General features: G+C 37.7%; 3 protein-coding genes and 1 long non-coding RNA gene across 4 annotated transcripts; 1 reads left to right on the forward strand and 3 right to left on the reverse strand.

Moving 5' to 3' along the window:
• The first annotated feature begins 2,685 nt into the window (after window positions 1-2,685).
• LOC145952511 (uncharacterized) lies at window positions 2,686-5,125 on the forward strand. Its single transcript, XM_083064883.1, has 2 exons — window positions 2,686-3,088; window positions 3,729-5,125. The coding sequence occupies exons 1-2, from the start codon at window positions 2,686-2,688 to the stop codon at window positions 5,123-5,125; spliced, it is 1,800 nt and encodes a 599-aa protein (XP_082921009.1).
• Window positions 5,126-7,634: 2,509 nt separating this feature from the next.
• LOC109817651 (uncharacterized) lies at window positions 7,635-8,152 on the reverse strand. Its single transcript, XM_020382970.3, has one exon. The coding sequence runs from the start codon at window positions 7,952-7,954 to the stop codon at window positions 7,688-7,690; it is 267 nt and encodes an 88-aa protein (XP_020238559.1). The 5' UTR covers window positions 7,955-8,152; the 3' UTR covers window positions 7,635-7,687.
• Window positions 8,153-10,980: 2,828 nt separating this feature from the next.
• LOC145952645 (uncharacterized) lies at window positions 10,981-13,497 on the reverse strand. Its single transcript, XR_014430136.1, has 4 exons — window positions 13,352-13,497; window positions 13,184-13,252; window positions 13,027-13,101; window positions 10,981-12,911 (listed from the first exon to the last, which is right to left on the reverse strand). It is a non-coding gene; the product is annotated as an uncharacterized LOC145952645 (long non-coding RNA).
• Window positions 13,498-16,894: 3,397 nt separating this feature from the next.
• Window positions 16,895-17,442, reverse strand: LOC109817634 (uncharacterized). The gene has a single exon (XM_020382953.3). It carries the CDS (start codon window positions 17,323-17,325, stop codon window positions 17,059-17,061), a length of 267 nt encoding a protein of 88 aa, XP_020238542.1. The 5' UTR covers window positions 17,326-17,442; the 3' UTR covers window positions 16,895-17,058.
• Window positions 17,443-17,501: the final 59 nt, after the last annotated feature.

The following is a 17,501-nucleotide window of genomic DNA, read 5'->3' on the forward strand; positions in this document are numbered from 1 at the left end:
TAAAGCTGGTTTAATTCATTCTACCGTCTCTGCAATCATTTGCAACTTCTTTTCAACATTTCACGTATAAGATTGGCATCACACCTTTTTCCATCTCCAGTAGTAGAGTAATCTCTTAATAAATAATTGTATTTGTAATTAAGATATGTACAACAAACAACCTTTTAATAAAATAAGGGGTGTGTGTAATCCTCCGATGGACACCCTTTTAACACCGTGGATATTTCAATGAGTGTAATTTTTTTTATATCAAATACAAAGTTACATTTTTTAAATTATTTCTCTAATTTGACATACTAACGAATACTCATTCTTGGATAAATGTAATGAACAAAAGTTAGTACAGTTTAGTTGAAAAAAAATTCATATATTAAAAGAACTCATATATTCAGTATTTTGTGAGTATTATTTTTATAAGTTTTCAGAGTCCTAAAGTTTGTTCTAACCTTAGTTTTCTAGAATTCAATTCATCTAAATTTCTTAATTAAAAAAAAAAGTCATTGTACTGGGACTACACACCACCCAGTCAAAGTCAACACTAAACATACCTCCTTAGGCCGAGTACTCATCAGGCCAATGAATAAGCCGAGTACCCCCCTTAGGCCGAGTACCCCTCAGGTCAACAAATGGACCAAATATCCCCTTAGGCCAAGTACCCCCCTCAGGCCGATAAATAGGTTGAATACCCCCTCGGGCCGAATAACCCATCAAGCCAACAAATGGGCCGAATACCCCCTTAGGCCGAGTACCCCCCTTAGGCCGAGTACCCCCCTCAGGTCGGGTACCCATCAGGCCAATGAATAGGTCGAGTACCCCCCTTAGGCCGAGTACCCCCCTCAGGCCGAGTACCCATCAGGCCAATGAATAGGCCGAACACCCCTTCGGCCAAGGAAAAGGCCGAATACCCCTCCGTCCAAGGGGAAGGCCGAATACCCCTTCAGTCAATGAACATGCCGAATACCCCCTCGGCCGATGAACATACCGAATGGGTATTTAGCTGTAACGAATTTCCATGAGAAAAAGGAAAACAGGTATTAATTACATTAAACACATCCACGTCAACTGTAATCAGTGTGCAAAACCTCGTGCACTAGCCCAATAATCCAGAAAGCCCACCAAGCCCAAGAATGTCACTATAAATACGGTATTGATGGGACTGATTGGAAAGGTATCATTATCTAGTATAAAAGTCTTTATTGCTCTATACCGAATACTTACTTGAGCGTCAGAGTGCCTTTGCAGGTACCCTCCCCACCCTTTGAGGACAGTATCTGGTAGGCACCGAAGACTTAGCAGATCAAGGAGAAGGAACAATAGGAGGAGTGTTTCTAAGCAGGAACATTTTGGCGCCCACCGTGGGGCCGAAACCAAAACGGTTCTCGACCCTGAAGTAAGATGGTAGCAACTAGGAGTCAGCAAGAGAACGAAGCAATTCACAACCTCGGGATGCCCCCAACACTCAGTCAACGTGTGATCAGGGGGAATCGTCGGGATGGTACAAAGAGACAAGAATTCTTCAGCCGCCTGGCGGAGTGACGACAACAACTCTAGATCAGCAACGATGATAAGGGAAAACACCGTTTACTCCCAACATCGCCAGAGCCCGATTGCCGGACAACTAGAAAAACTTGGCCCTGGAAAAGTATGACGGAACCACCGACCCCGAGGAACACCTTGATGCCTTCGTCACTCAAGTCGGTTTATATACCAACGAAGACGCTGTCATGTGTAAGGTTTTTTCCACATCACTGAAAGGACCAGCATTGTGTTGGTTTACAAGACTTCCCCTAGGATCGATGGACTCGTTCACAACCTTGTCCTCTCGATTTGTAATACAGTTTGCCACGAGCCGACCCCATCAGCTTACCCCCAGCGGTGGCAATGCACCACCTCACCACGGCACTGAGGCTAGAGCCCTTTGTAAACAACCTATGTAAGAAGCTGTCCCGAGACTTAGACGAATTAAGACAAAGGGCCACAAAGTACATGCAGATGGAGGAGTTAGCCGAATTCAGGAACTAGAACCGACCCGAGTTGTTTCAAGAGAAGAAGGAGAAGGAATTCGTCCCTAGATCCTGTCTACGGGACACTTTCGATCGAGAAAAGAATACCCGAGGACCCCGATATGCACAATACACACCCCTTAACTCCAGCCGAACCAAGGTGCTGGAACAGGCCCTCACCACCGAAGTCCTCACAGTACCTCGCCAAGCCATGACCCCACCCCATGCAAACAAAACAAAAACATGTCAGTTTCATAGAAACCAGGGGCATACCACCGAAGAGTGCACGACCCTCCGAGATCGCATAGAGGATCTCGTCAAATCGGGACATATTCAAAGTTTTGACCAATCTTCGGGAAGGAGGAATCATGACGGTTATCCTAGCAGGAGAGACCACAAAAGAGAAGACCAAGAAAGGGCTCCTCCGAAGTATAGGCACAGGGAACGTAGCAAGTCCCATGAGTAGAGTGATCAGCCGCGAGACCGCAATCAGCCGAGAAGAGTAATAAATACGATAGTTGGGGGATTCGTGGGAGGAGGTGGAACCTCGTCGTCCCAAAAATGACACCTGAGAGAAATCCATTCCATAAAAGCGGTAGAACGAACGAGCTCGATTCATATGCCACCTATCACATTCACTAACAAGGATTTCCAAGGAGTCGACCCGGTGCAAGACGACCCAATGGTAATCAGTGTGGAAATCAACAACTGCATTGTGAGGAAGACGATTATGGATCAAGGGAGCTCGGTCGATATCCTATATTGGAAGACTTTCAAACAGTTGGGCATTCCCGAGCACGAATTGGTACCCTACAGCGAGCCCTTACTCAGATTCTCAGGCGAACGAGTGGATATCCGAAGAACAATTGATTTATACACTTACTTCGGGGACGAACGAGAGGGACGAAGGGGTAAAGTACGATATGTAGTGGTGCACGCAAACACCTCCTACAATATCTTGCTGGGACGACCTTCATTGAACAAGCTTCGAGCCATTGTGTCCACTCCACACCTGGCCATGAAGTTCCCATTCGAAGCTGGCACGGTGATCACCTTGCATGCCGATCAAAAAACGGCTCGCGAATGTTACTTCGCTAGTCTGAAGATGCCACTTACCCCTAAGCCTCGGCAGAAGGTTAATGTGATTAGAGACACCCACAAAGATGGGTCGGACATAAGCTTAGAGCAAGATCCGAGGTTCGAAGACAAACACCAAGTTGAACCGATAGAGACAACAACCCCATTTTAACTCGGGAGAAACGAAGAACAGGTCACCTACTTGAGTTCCCAACTGTCAGAGGTCGAGGCAAGAGACATCAAGCAAATCCTCGTGAAGTACTCAGACCTATTCGCCTGGACAGCCGCCGACATGCCAGGCATTGACCCAAGCTTTCACTGCCACCGCCTCTCAGTGTGTCGAGACGCCAAGCCCATCGCCCAAAAGAAAAGAAAGATGGGGGAGAAAGGGCCCAAGCGGTAAAAGAAGAGACAACCAAGCTACTTCAAGCGAGATTTATCAAGGAAGTTAAGTACTCTACTTGGTTGGCCAATGTGGTAATGGTTGAGAAGGCCAATGGCAAATGGCGGATGTGCATCGACTACACAGATTCGAACAAGGCATGCCCAAAAGATGTTTATCCCCTGCCACACATAGACGCATTGGTAGACGGGGTAGCAAGCCATCAGATACTTAACTTCCTTGATGATTATTCTGGGTACAATCAGATACCCATGTATCCACCGGACGAGCAGCGTTCATCACAAAGTCAGCTAACTTTTGTTACAGAGTCATGCCGGTTGGTTTGAAGAATGCGGGGGCAACTTACCAAAGACTCATGGACAAGAGCTTCCACCAGCAGATCGAGAAGTGTTTAGAAGTGTATGTAGACGACATGGTGGTAAAGTCTGACTCCATGGATGATCACATCAAAGACCTAAGGCAAGTGTTCGATGAGGCTATCATCGACATGAGGAGCCCTCGCAACGTCAAGGAAGTGCAGCGCTTGGCTGGGCGGATAGCATCACTGGCGCGTTTCTTACCATGCATGGCAGACAAGTCTAGGCCAATAATGTCGCTGTTAAAGAAGGCCCGCAAATTCCAATGGATCGAGGAGTGTGAATTGTCATTCCAAGAATTCAAAGAGATGCTTGCTGCACCACCACTCTTATCTAAACAGAACCATCAGTCAGACCTCATAGTCTACATAGTTGTCTCTAAAAAGCCCATTAGTGTTGCCTTGGTACAAGAAAGGAAAGAGCAAGTTCCGGTATACTTCGTTAGTAGAGTCCTGCAAGAAGCAGAGAATCGATACCAGCAGCTCGAAAAGACAGTCCTCGCTTTGGTACAGGCGGCTCGCCGCTTACACCACTACTTTCAAAGCCATAAAATAGTCGTAAGGACGAACAATCCGATAGTCAAAGTCTTGAGAAAGCCCGAGCTCGCAGGTAAAATGGTAGCATGGTCAATAGAGCCATTGCAATTTGACATTCAGTTCGAATCAAAAGGTCCTATCAAAGCTCAAAGCATGGCTGACTTATTAAATGAGTTTCACCCTGAAACCGCGTCAGAAAAGGCAGTATGGACATTACACGTAAACGGATCATCAAACCAACAAGGTAGCGGAGCTGGGATCATACTTAAAGGACTGGACAACATGGTGGTAGAACAATCACTATGCTTCAACTTCAAGACTTCCAACAATCAATCCGAATATGAAGCCTTGCTAGCCGGTTTGCGTCTGGCAAGAGAATTGGGGATCACGAGAGTTAAGTTTTGGAGTGACTCCCAGGTAGTCACGGAGCAGATAAATGGAACATTTGAAGTCAAAGAGCTGACATTGCTCAAGTACTTCCACGCATTCCAGAAACTCAAGGCTACCTTCGAAGAGGTCCACATAAGTCATACCCTTAGAGAGCTCAATACGAGGGCCGGCCAATTGGCAAAGTTGGAAAGTAGTAAGAAGACGAACCAACTCCGTAGCGCAATACATCAAGAGCTACAAAGTCCAAGCATTGTAGAGTCCGAGTGCTTAGAAATTCGGCAAGGAGACAAAAATTGGATGACTAACATCACCAATTATCTCTTGACGGGAAACATTGGTCGACCCCCACAAAAATTGTAGAGCCCGAGACACCTCAGTAATGAAACACAATTCAGTCTCATTTACTTGTGTTCACCCACAGCAAACTCGCACTCAAACTTGTCAGATAATAAATTCCCTCCCGAGTTCCTCCACTCGGCTAAGGACGAAAAAACGATTCCCTCCCGAGTACCTACACTCGGCCAAGGAAGTAAAATCTCAAGTGCCAACTTGGTCAAGGAAGAATACATAATTCCCTCCCGAGTTCTTGCACTCGGCTAAGGACGAAAAAACGATTCCCTCCCGAGTACCTACACTTGGCCAAGGAAGTTAGTTCCCTCCCAAGTGTCAACTTGGTCAAGGAAGAATACACAATCCCCTCTCGAGTTCCCCCACTTGGCTAAGGACGAAAAAACGATTCCCTACCGAGTACTTATACTCGGCCAAGGAAGTTAACTCCCTCCTGAGTGCCAACTTGGTCAAGGAAGAATACATAATTCCCTCCCGAGTTCCACCACTCGGCTAAGGACGAAAAAACGATTCCTCCCGAGTACCTACACTCGGCCAAGGAAGTTAGTTCCCTCCTAAGTGTCAACTTGGTCAAGGAAGAATACACAATCCCCTCCCGAGTTCCCCCACTCGGCTAAGGACGAAAAAAAAGACTCCCTCCTGAGTCCATGCACTCGGCCAAGGTTGACAAACACCAATCCCTCCCGAGTCCACACACTCGGCCAAGGTTGACCAACACCAATCCCTCCCGAGTCCACACACTCGGCCAAGGTTGACCAATACCATTCCCTCCAGAGTGCATATACTCGGCCAAGGAGGACTATCTCATTCCCTCCCAAGTCTTCACTTGGCTAAGGACGAAGAGAATTATACCAAGATGTGAGGAGACCTTCATAAATTCTTTCAGGGTATGAAAAGCCAAACGCCACACCTCTCCACCTAGGCGTGAAACACTAGGACGACACATCATGCAACGATCACAATTGGTTAGTCAAGGGACGCAACTCCTAAGGGCAGTACCACGTTTTGACCTCCGACACATCCCCTCATACAAGTCAAATCTTTTCCAATACTTTGAATCCCTTCATCTTTCATCCTCGGGCTTGGGGGGGCAGTGTACTGGGACTACACACCACCCGGTCAAAGTCAACACTAAACACACCTCCTTAGGCCGAGTACCCATCAGGCCAATGAATAAGCCGAGTACCCCCCTTAGGTCGAGTACCCCTCAAGCCAACAAATGGACCAAATACTCCCTTAGGCCGAGTACCCCCCTCTGGCCGATGAATAGGTCGAATACCCTTTCGGGCCGAATAACCCCTCAAGCCAACAAATGGGCCGAATACCCCTTTAGGCCGAGTACCCCCCTCAGGCCGGGTACCCATCAGGTCAATGAATAGGTCGAGTACTCCCCTTAGGCCGAGTACCCCCCTCAGGCCGAGTACCCATCAGGCCAATGAATAGGTCGAACACCCCTTCGGCCAAGGAAAAGGTCGAATACCCCTTCGTCCAAGGGGAAGGCCGAATACCCCTTCGGTCAATGAACATGTCGAATACCCCCTCGGCCGATGAACATACCGAATAGGTATTTAGCTGTAACAAATTTCCATGAGAAAAAGGAAAACATGTATTAATTACATTAAACACATCCACGTCAGCTGTAATCAGTGTGCAAAACCTCGTGCACTAGCCCAATAATCTAGAAAGCCCACCAGGCCCAAGAATGTCACTATAAATACGATATTGATGGGACTGATTGGAAAGGTATCATTATCTAGTATAAAAGTCTTTATTGCTCTATACCGAATACTTACTTGAACGTCGGAGTGCCTTTGCAAGTACCCTCCCCACCCTTTGAGGACAGTATCTGGTAGGCACCGAAGACTTAGCATATCAAAAAGAAGGAACAACACGAGGAGTGTTTCTAAACAAGAACAATCATGAACATGAGTGTGCAATTTTTACCAAATTGACATTTTTCTTGATTTCTTCTCTCCTTTTATTTTATTATGCTTGTGCTCGAAAGCAACTCAGAAAAGTTGCCTATAGCTTGATCTATCAAATATTAGCCATTATATAATATGGTTGCAGAGCATTATTAGTAAGTGATTTTATTAATAATATGACACCACTGGAAAACCCACTAATCTTCTTGAGGCCCTCTTGCGTAAGGTCGTCTTTATATTACCCCTTTTGTTCTAGATATAATATATAATATACATCATCATGAATTGCTAATAATATTACTTTCAAAAGGTAATTTGCTAGGGAATAATCCAACACCTTTGCCCAAAAGCTGCTTTTCCCTCCCAAATCTTGAAAGCCATATCTTTTTGTCAGATTTATCCTTATCTATATAGCTGTATTCACTTACGTTAAATTGTTTGCTAATTATAAAAAATAATAGTTATTTATTTATATTCTATAGGAAATTTTATTAGGATTTAATCTCCTTTATTATTAACATGGATATAAATATTACCTAAAAATTAGTGTAAAATATTATGCTGAAGAATATTAATGAAGCACATAAGAACTGGAATTGCTCAAAACTTTGATTTTCATTTATCAAAATTTACATGACCATGAGAATATCTAATTGGGACCCCAACAGCTTAAGTACATGACTGTCCTGAAGGACTCTTCTGATTGCTTTACACCCTCTTCCTTTAATCTGCTGGAAACGTTAGAAAAAGAAGAGGAAGAAACCTTCTTTGCCTGAGACAAAGATCTCACATGGTTCTTAAGTTGATGTTGTGCAGATCTTAAAACACTATTCCACCTGCACAAGCCCTGGTCCTTCAAGGCCTCTACAACTCCAACACTAGCTGCCACACCCCAAGTTCTGCTTCCTGAACTCATCTTCTATATATAACAACTCTTCTTGCTTTTTAGATGAACAAAAATATAAGCGAGTTGGTGGTTGGTATATTTGATATTTGTAGTGTGGTTTTGGATTGAGAGAGCAACTGAAATGAAGGTGACTATATAGAGAGGGGAAGCAATTGGATAATATTGCTAAACTGAGGAAGCGATAAGGGAAAACCGTAGGCACAAAGTTAAGGTTTGGTAGGTACTGGTTTTGAGGAAGCCAGTGGTTTTGTTGTGTGAGATTTGGAATCAAGTTCGATGTATCCGTAGTTTTTGGACCACGTGTCTTTGCCACACAACTGTCGCACTCACTCCAAAATATGTAACAAGTAGAATTTTTCGTGTCACTATGATGCTTGCTTGCCAAATCAAGACAACTCTGTCTCACGCGTTTCGCATCTAATAACTGATGTTCAAAGTTAGTATATTTATATGAAAGCAAAAAAAAAAAAAAAAAAAAAAAATATATATATATATATATATATATATATACATGTATTACGATAAAATTAATTTAATCAATTATTTTTATTTCTCTGTCGATCAAGTCTTATAAAAGAATTATAGAAATACTTTTTCTTTAAGAATTTAATAGTCATTATTAGTATAATTTTATGATATCAACCGATATAAATAGATTTTAAAATAATTATTGGAAAAGTTAACACATATATAATAATTTGTGATAAATTTGAGATTAAAATGACAGTATAAAAACTATTTTATAGTATTTCTATATAATTATTTAATTTTTTAAAATCCAACGCAATAATTTTGAATTCATGTCATTTAGATAAAATTAAATATATAGGCATTTATCAAAAATTAAATGTGTTTGATATCATGTTATTGATTATTTTTTTTCACAAACAATGTATTTGATGCATTTTTTCACATTTAAGTGGAAATCTGCTTGGTGTTGCTTTCAAATTATATATATATATATATAGATCCAAACTATTTTGACTTTAAATAATTTTTTAATTGAATAAAATTTTTATAATTAAATTAATTTTTGAATAAAAATTTAAACATAAATCAATTTATTTTAGAATCAAGTTTATCTAAAATTGATATGACACAAGAGCTCATCTTACAAATATACTTAGCACTTTTAACAACAAAAAAAATTATAGGATGAAACAAATTATTTCATAAAAATTTAAATAAAATTTTAGAAAATTTTATAAGAAAATTAAAAAAAAAACTTGTTTTATTTTTTTTAAATTTTATTTTCCTATAAAAGTACTTTCATCCTCAAAATCAATTCCACAAATACTTGCTCATACATTTGCAAATACTCAAACACAGGTTTCTAAACGGCGGTAGGTGAATAGAATACCACTTCAGCGTAATCAGAACTATAAAAAATTAAATCGATTTATATTGTGCTGCTTAACTTTCTCACGGAAAAGCTTTAAAGTCTGCACTATATAAAAGAAGAATCATATAAAATAAGAATGAGATCTCATGGCACTATTGATTTTCGTAGAATCATACTGTCAACATCCACACATGAAAAATTTAGTTGTAAAATGTTATCGTTCCTATATTAGGATACATGCTTTACTTATTTTTGTTGTAGCGGATCTGGTCTTAGGTCTAGGTCCTTTCTGATTAGTCTGATTAAGCCGAAGTGAGAAGGATGTATGCAAAGATATTCCAACGTTCAAGTAAGTACTCGACGTATTAAATTTGAAGTACTTTATTAGAGTCCTATTTATAGTGATTCTTATTAGGTCGTGATTAAGGACTGGGCCCCGAAAAATTAGGGGACTAAGCCAGTACATTACGTTAATTAATATCTTCGTAATAATCCTGGCATAAATTCGTAACTTGACCGAGAACACCAACACGTTCAGAGTGGTCGGGATAATTAATTGAGTCGGTCGAATCGAGTCAGAAATTCAGGTGTTCGACCTAGTCAGCTACCATTTCGTATATTATATAAAAGAATTATTAATATACTATAATCTAACTCTTTTTCTGAATGACGATAATCTAACTCTTATATAAGCACTCCACTAGTATCGATCGATGTCATATTTTAACTACCTTTGAGAAAGAACGTCATATCATCACTCACTATAAAGAAATAATCAGTTCATGTATAGGCGAAGAATCACATCACGAGTCACTCGTGCATGAACCTGAGAACATATAATGGGTGAATATTTTATCAGAAAGGATACAGAAGTATATTATATTATTAGGTATTAGTATATTATATTAAAAGAATGTCGCTGGTAGGAAAAAGGACATAAAATATAAACAATTATAGTATGAAGGAACTTTTAAGATTATGATCTTATACTTGCGGAAATAATCTTTCACAGGCTTTGTTTATCTCTCAGTAAAATTAGTCTAAAAGGAAAACTTAGAGGCTTTATTTATAATTAGCCTAAGACGAATTAAATTAATCTAAAAGACTTATTAAATTAGTCTAAAACAAAGAACAGTACTGCCAACGTCTTAATTAAAACACTGAGAAAAAACCGTTTTAGAACACTGAGAAAAAAAATTGTTAAGATCTTACTGCATGTGAAGTGAATCGATAGTCATCATGCAAAATAATTAAGAATAAGATCTAAGATTGTACTCCTTAACGGATATTACATTAATCTGTCACAGTGAGCGAATACCAATAATAATAATGTACATGAATGAATAGAAGCCAAACATGGCAAGAAAATATCATTCTCGGGGCACAATTTCTTTGTGGGCTAGATTCAAAGAACATTACTTTTTTTCTTCAGTTGGGACCCCAAGAACTTAAGTACATGACAGTCCTGAAGGATTCTTCGGACTGCTTCGCCTTCTCTCCATGCAATCTGTTAGAAACCATAGCAGAAGAAGAATAATGCTTCTTTGCCTGTGAGAACGATCTAATAACGTGCTTTTTCACACGATGTTGAGCTGACTTGAAAGCTGAATTCCATCTGCACAGGCCATGATCTTTCAACGTCTCCACAACTCCAACACTAGCTGCCGCAATCCAAGTTCTCTTGCTTGAACTCATCTCTTGTAAATGGAGCAGTAGTGATCCTCTTGAGCCTGAAAAGTTGATGCTAGTGTAGCTCAAAGAATACTATAGCAGATTCGTAGTTTCTATCGATGAAATGAAGTGAAATGTGTACTCATATATAGAGATGCAAAAGTCGGTGATTCAAAGAAAATGCCAATTCTTTTTTCGATAAATGGAGTGCTTTGTAATTGCTCAGTATTCTGTGTCTCCGATACATTGCAGGGCAACGTGTCTGTGTCACATAAGTGCCACGGTACCACCCAGTTGCATTGTGAAGTGTTACACGTGTACATTCGGGTTTAGTAGGACACAACGTGGGAGGGAATGAAACCGCTTCGTTTCTTTTTGTTACTTTTTTTGAGGCATTAATTAAATGAATAAATTTGCAGACTTTGGCATATCAAGGTAGGCAGCCTATATTCATATTTTATTGCTGCTTAATCTCTATATTTACCAGGAAAAAAATTCAGATCTAAAACACAAATTTTAATCATTTTAGACATACTCATGCATTGTATTTGACATTTATATAGTTTAATTATTTTAATATAACTTTTGGATATTCTATTCTATTCTATTCATAGAAGTTGATGCTTATTACCGTTGTATGAATAACAATTTCCTTTATTTCAGTGTGCATATCTTTCTATTATCACCGGCCACTGGTGCTAATAATAATAATAATCCATTCCCTGTCTCGTTAATTGTTAGAACTTAGAAGACATGGAGAGCCACTATTGAAATGCAATGCCACTACTTTTTTAATCTCTGAATAGTTAAGGAAACAAAAGATTTCAAATTTGGCGATTGCCCACGAATTAGTATCAGCTAGCTTTTTCCAAATCCAATCCAATCACAGGTCCCAAAGCCAAAAAAAAATGCCCTAATATATATATATACATACAGAACAAAACAAATATCTCTGGGACAGGTTTTCCCATTTCTATAGAAATATTCAAAAGCTGGAAAAACCAGGTGAAATCTTGTACAAATACATCCTCCATGTTAGGATTCAAACAAGTCCCACGTTGATAAAATAATACAACAAATAACAACTTATATAATACAAACATACTTTAATGATTGAGAGGCCTTTTGTTATTTGTTGAAGTATGTTTGTATTATATAAGTTGTTATTTGTTGTATTATTTTATCGATGTGGGACTTGTTTGAATCCTAACAATTTTTTTTTTATCAGATGAGCATAATATAATTTTATTCATGAGTATCTATTTATAGAGAAAATTTGTTATACAAAATCAAATATATTTAATATTATCCTATTCTAAAATAAGGAAATAAATCTTAAAATAATCATAACAGATTAAATCTAAATATTTAAAATATAAATAAAATATTCTTATAAAAAATTAGCTTAATCTTCTAAAAATATTTAAGCATATTCCCAACACTCCAAGACATTAAAATTACTTTTCCTGCATGCTAGCAGCGACTACACACATTACCACCTATAAACAATTGGCAAATAATCCATTAGACTGAAATTTACAGACAAGTACGAAAGATTTTGTGTATTTCACACTTACTAGATTGATCTCCAGTTTTAGTAACTTTTTCAAGCAAGGCATTCTAAGACTTCCCACCATTGTTGCCATTTGGCACTTTACTTAAATGCTGCCACTACTGATCAACATTTATAACGTAATTAAATAAATTTACAAACAAATTAAAATATATATATATATACACAAACGCTACATTGGATTCATACCTGTGAATATTGGACCATTGGGGGAACTACAGGATATAGTGTATAAGGGAGGTGCACCATAGTGATGCATGAAAGGCATACCATAGCATAGTGGCACAGAACAAACTGGTAAGTTCTGCAGTGGGGGCAACAAAGAAACCTGCTGTGTAATGAGGCAACATTTCACTTGAAGCATGATTGGGTTTCATTTCCTAACAATACATTAAAAAACAGGACATATTAGTCGTTATATTTCCAATACAAACAACAGTTGCAACATTAACTACTGAAAAAAAAAATCCAATTTAAGACTAATCCTTTACTTACTACATTAGTACAAGTTTTCTGCTTGAGTTTCTTTATACTTGTTTCACAAGCTACCTTAGGATTCACACCGATCTTCTGCATCAAAGTATACACTTAAATATAACAAATTAACTAAAATATAAAATAGGAGTACAAATTAAACTTGTTAATCACTAACCCTTTTTTTCTTATCATTCACAACTTTCGACAGACCATTTATAACATCAAATTGAATGTGTTCTTGATCCTGCATTAATAATCAAAATAACAGTTGCCACAATTGAAAAACATTTGACTCTATTCTACACAAAAATTACTGAAAAGTCAAAACATAGCCAACAATTACATGAATAATTTTTTCCCCCTAACAGCAAAATTTGAAGGACAAGCATAGTTATCCTTGCTGCCAATATCATTAGTACCAACAACCTTTGGTGTGTCATTTGTCATAACATTTTGGTGGACATTGTTTGCATCACATGGAGAGCCATTTTTATCCTGCAGTAAAAAGGGGAAAACATGTACCAATACACCATCATTCAATAATTATAACATAATTCACATTAACAAGCATAAGAATATTACACTAACAACGTGACTCCTGTTCTCATCAGTCCAAGATGGTGACACAACATCATCCTTCCTGCAGTGATTCTCTGTAGAAGCAACTCTTGGGCATGTCCCGATTATATGTCAACTAGGGATACATTTTGACTTTGAACATCTATTTCTTTCATACTTTTTTCCTTTCAGAGCACCTTTTGTCTTCATCGCAGTGGGATCACCAACATCGTTTACAAAGGATTCATTTGTACCACATTGATCACCTTGCTTCTCTAACTTATAAGTGAGCCTACGGATTCCATCTTTGATTTCATTAAAGTACTTGGTCATTTAGGCAGCCATATGGCATAGTTTGTCACAAGCAGCTACTAAAGCCCCAAAACGAGCACTTATTATCTGTTTCTCCTTCGGTAGTTTCTTTCGCACTTCAAGTGCAGCCTCAGCTAACATCAATTTAAGCTTATCCAAGACCTTTAAGAAACAAAAGCTTCCAATTTTAACTCAACATAAAATGGTAGAGGTCATATTACATTTAAAATTATAGTCTTACAGGGCTAGGCCGTTCAGGGTCCAGAAAAATAACTGGCAAAGTTTGCTCTAGTGCCACTTGATCTCTTTGCTCATGAAACTGCAGGAAGAATCATGAAACATTTGCACGTTAAATTCCCATTTGCTCCATGTGTTAATGTTAGCTCTATTCTCATCAAGTGTATTGAGTCAAAAAGTAGTATAAATCGGATATTGTAGACAATTAGAAAGTGAATAGGCTATCTTCAACTTATAACAAAAATTTCATATTGAGATTAAAAGACGTGAATATTTAAACTTAAAAAGAGTTACAATTAATTAATCAGTAGAGTTGAAAAAAAGAAAAAGGAATTCAAGTTTCAAAGATTTTGGGACTAATATTCATTTTATATTACTTGAAGTTACTCTTTCGTATAATAAATTAGTCACTCATTTATAGTTTCAATCCACAGATATTCATTTAAATTAATTTCTGAACTTGAAGCTCTAAGAACCTAAAATCAATACATGATTCCTTCTTACTTTAAGTTCATGGACTTGTTGATTGATGATTTTAAATCTATTCCTAGATGTTAAATAATCATCAAGTGCCTAGATTAAGTTCAAATTACAAATATGTTTCCCAACTATATTGGAAATCAATATACAAACGAAGCATTAAGTATAAAATCAAGCATCACTATTAATTACTGAACTTAACATATATAAACAAGAAAGAGTTTATATCAAGATTGTCAAATGAACTCAATCCCAACTAAGAGAGTTTAGCTATGCATAGTCAAAGAGAATGCAAATATACAACCCATAGATTAAAAGAAGAAAAAAATAAGAGATGATCCTCATTCCGGAGCACCCTTGTTCTTCAAATCTCCTTAAGATCCTATCCTTTCTCTCTTTCATTCCTCCCCCTTTTTTCATCCTCAACAGTTATTTATATGATCTTCAAAATAGAGGGAAGTTCTGAATTTTTTTCTCCCATCATTGTAGTGATGGTTCACAGCTATAGTTATGGAGAATACTTCATCTTGAAATAAACTCCACAACTTGAGTGCTAATGAAATACCCTATTTCTAAATCAACTTCAAATTTCCATTGCTCGAGTGCTGGCTAGGTGCCATGGCGCCAAGAATCTGTGGCACCTGTCGTTGTAGCACTTGTTTGAGGCCATGGAGCCAAAAATCTGTTGAACTTCACAATTGCGACAGTGGCTCAAGGCTTGAGCGATGGAACTTAGAAATTCTTCTTTTCCTACAAAATAGAGAGAAAATTTTAAATTATCAATCTACCTTCTCTTATCTTGATGCTCCTTCTTGAATTTTCAATAAAAAAAAGACAAAATATAGTGAAATATGTATATATAATTAACAAAGAAAGTGATAATTAAGATTAATATTCATTAAATTTTGACACTTGTCAACTCCCCCAACATAGTACTTTGTTTGTCCCCAGGGTTCACTAAGGTTACCAACATAATTCATACACAAGATGTTTCACCATTAACCAAGGAATAACTATCATCAATCAATTCATATTTACTTGAACTCTTTTCTTTGCTACTTACCAAAGGTGCCCACATTATCAATCATACATAATCAATAGAGTTCACAAGATAATTCAATAACATGTACACTTAAAGATTAATGACTAAACCATGTCTTTACAAATATTGTACTCCACAAGCAAGTGTTTCTCTCTTCTCCATACATCATTTCTATAAACATAAGTATTGATATCATCTTTCAATTGTGAGCTCTAAAAATAAATTTAGGATCACAAGGTCTTTTGAGTGTTGTGAATGGGTTTGACTAACAAAGAAATATGATTTTTCTAGTTACACAAATTCCCAAACTTTAGAGAGAAAAATGAATACAAATGAACCTAAAACTAATGCTATTTAGAGGGGTGGCTTCCCACAATCTTATATTCACCATAAATTAAATATAGTTAACTAAAATACTAACTATTAAAAACTAAGAAATATTATCATATCAAAGTCACAACAATCTAATTTTTAAGTTGAAATTATCCTTGGAATTTAATATAGTGAATAAATCTAGTTTTTAAGGTGAAATTATCCTCGGAATTTAATTTAGTGAATAACATAATGTTATGGGTTGTGTTGTTCTATCAATATTTATCAAGAATTATTGGACTGACACTAGTTGCTCTGAGATTTATTTTCTTGTAGTTGGACACCACCAATTAGTTTAGAAATAAGAGGAGTAGAGTTTGAGCTAGAACTACATCCTGAATACATTTTTCTGGTTAAATTATTGTAGTTCATTAAATATAATATTGTAGATGTGAAAAAAAAAAAAAAAGATTGGACAAATTCTTCTTTCTTTTTGTATTGAACTTCAATTATTACATGTCGATATACGACTCAAAATCTTTCTTCGTCGTCACAATCTGACATTTAATCTACTCTAATGACATTTTTGCAAAATATATAGTAAATATTAACACATAAAGAAAAATTATAATAGTGTACTAAAATACACTGAAAAAACGCACAATTACGTAATCCTTGAACCAAATTTGTTTGAGAAAAAAAATTAATATGCGCATAAAAAGCCAAAACAGTATACACAGACGCTTTGATGCATATTCAATTAAAAAATACAGCTTCCGAGAGGGGTTAAAAAAAGGCCTAACCCATAGGAGTTTTATGTACAACAAAACACGCCAAAGTCTCAGCGTTTTGTTTGTTTTGTTTTTTTTACTTTTTCAAAACACAAAAAATGTTAAAGCCCCCATCGTTTCCTTCGATGATCCATGAGCAACATAAAACAAATCATTACGGGAAATAGTTTTTTTTTTTATATATTTTTTCATTTAAATTGACCAAAAAGCCTTCCATATGACGTTACACATATCATCTATCTAATCTATCATCTCTATTTACACAATCACCATGCTGATGAATACAGAAAATGTCTCTAGACGGTTTCCATTTTAAGATCAGTTGGGAGCCCAGCAGCTCAAGTACATAACAGTCCTCAAGGACTCCTCAGCCTGCTTGGCCTTCTCACCCTTTAATTTGGTTGCAACAATACCAGCAGAAGAAACATTCTTTGCTTGAGACAAGGATCCAACATGGTTTTTGAGGTGTTGTTGAGCACACCTCATGGCATAATTCCATCTGCACACACCCAGTTGGTCCTTCAAAGCCTCCACTGCTCCAACACTAGCTGCTACAATCCAACCCTTGCTTCTTCCATAACTCATCTTCTTTCTGGTGATGATGATTATGATGATCTCACTTCACAGATTACAAGACTTAGAATGCACGGTTGTTTAAGAAGTGGGTTTGGTTTAATTTGTTTGTTGAAGATAGACTATGAATGGCACCTCTTATTTATAGAGAACTGTAAAGTATGATATAGCAGCCAGTAGGCAGTAGC

The sequence above is a fragment of the Cajanus cajan genome, chromosome 10 (genome assembly GCF_000230855.2).
Source record: "Cajanus cajan strain Asha chromosome 10, NIPB_CcT2T_4, whole genome shotgun sequence".
In the NCBI taxonomy this organism is placed as follows: Eukaryota; Viridiplantae; Streptophyta; class Magnoliopsida; order Fabales; family Fabaceae; genus Cajanus; species Cajanus cajan.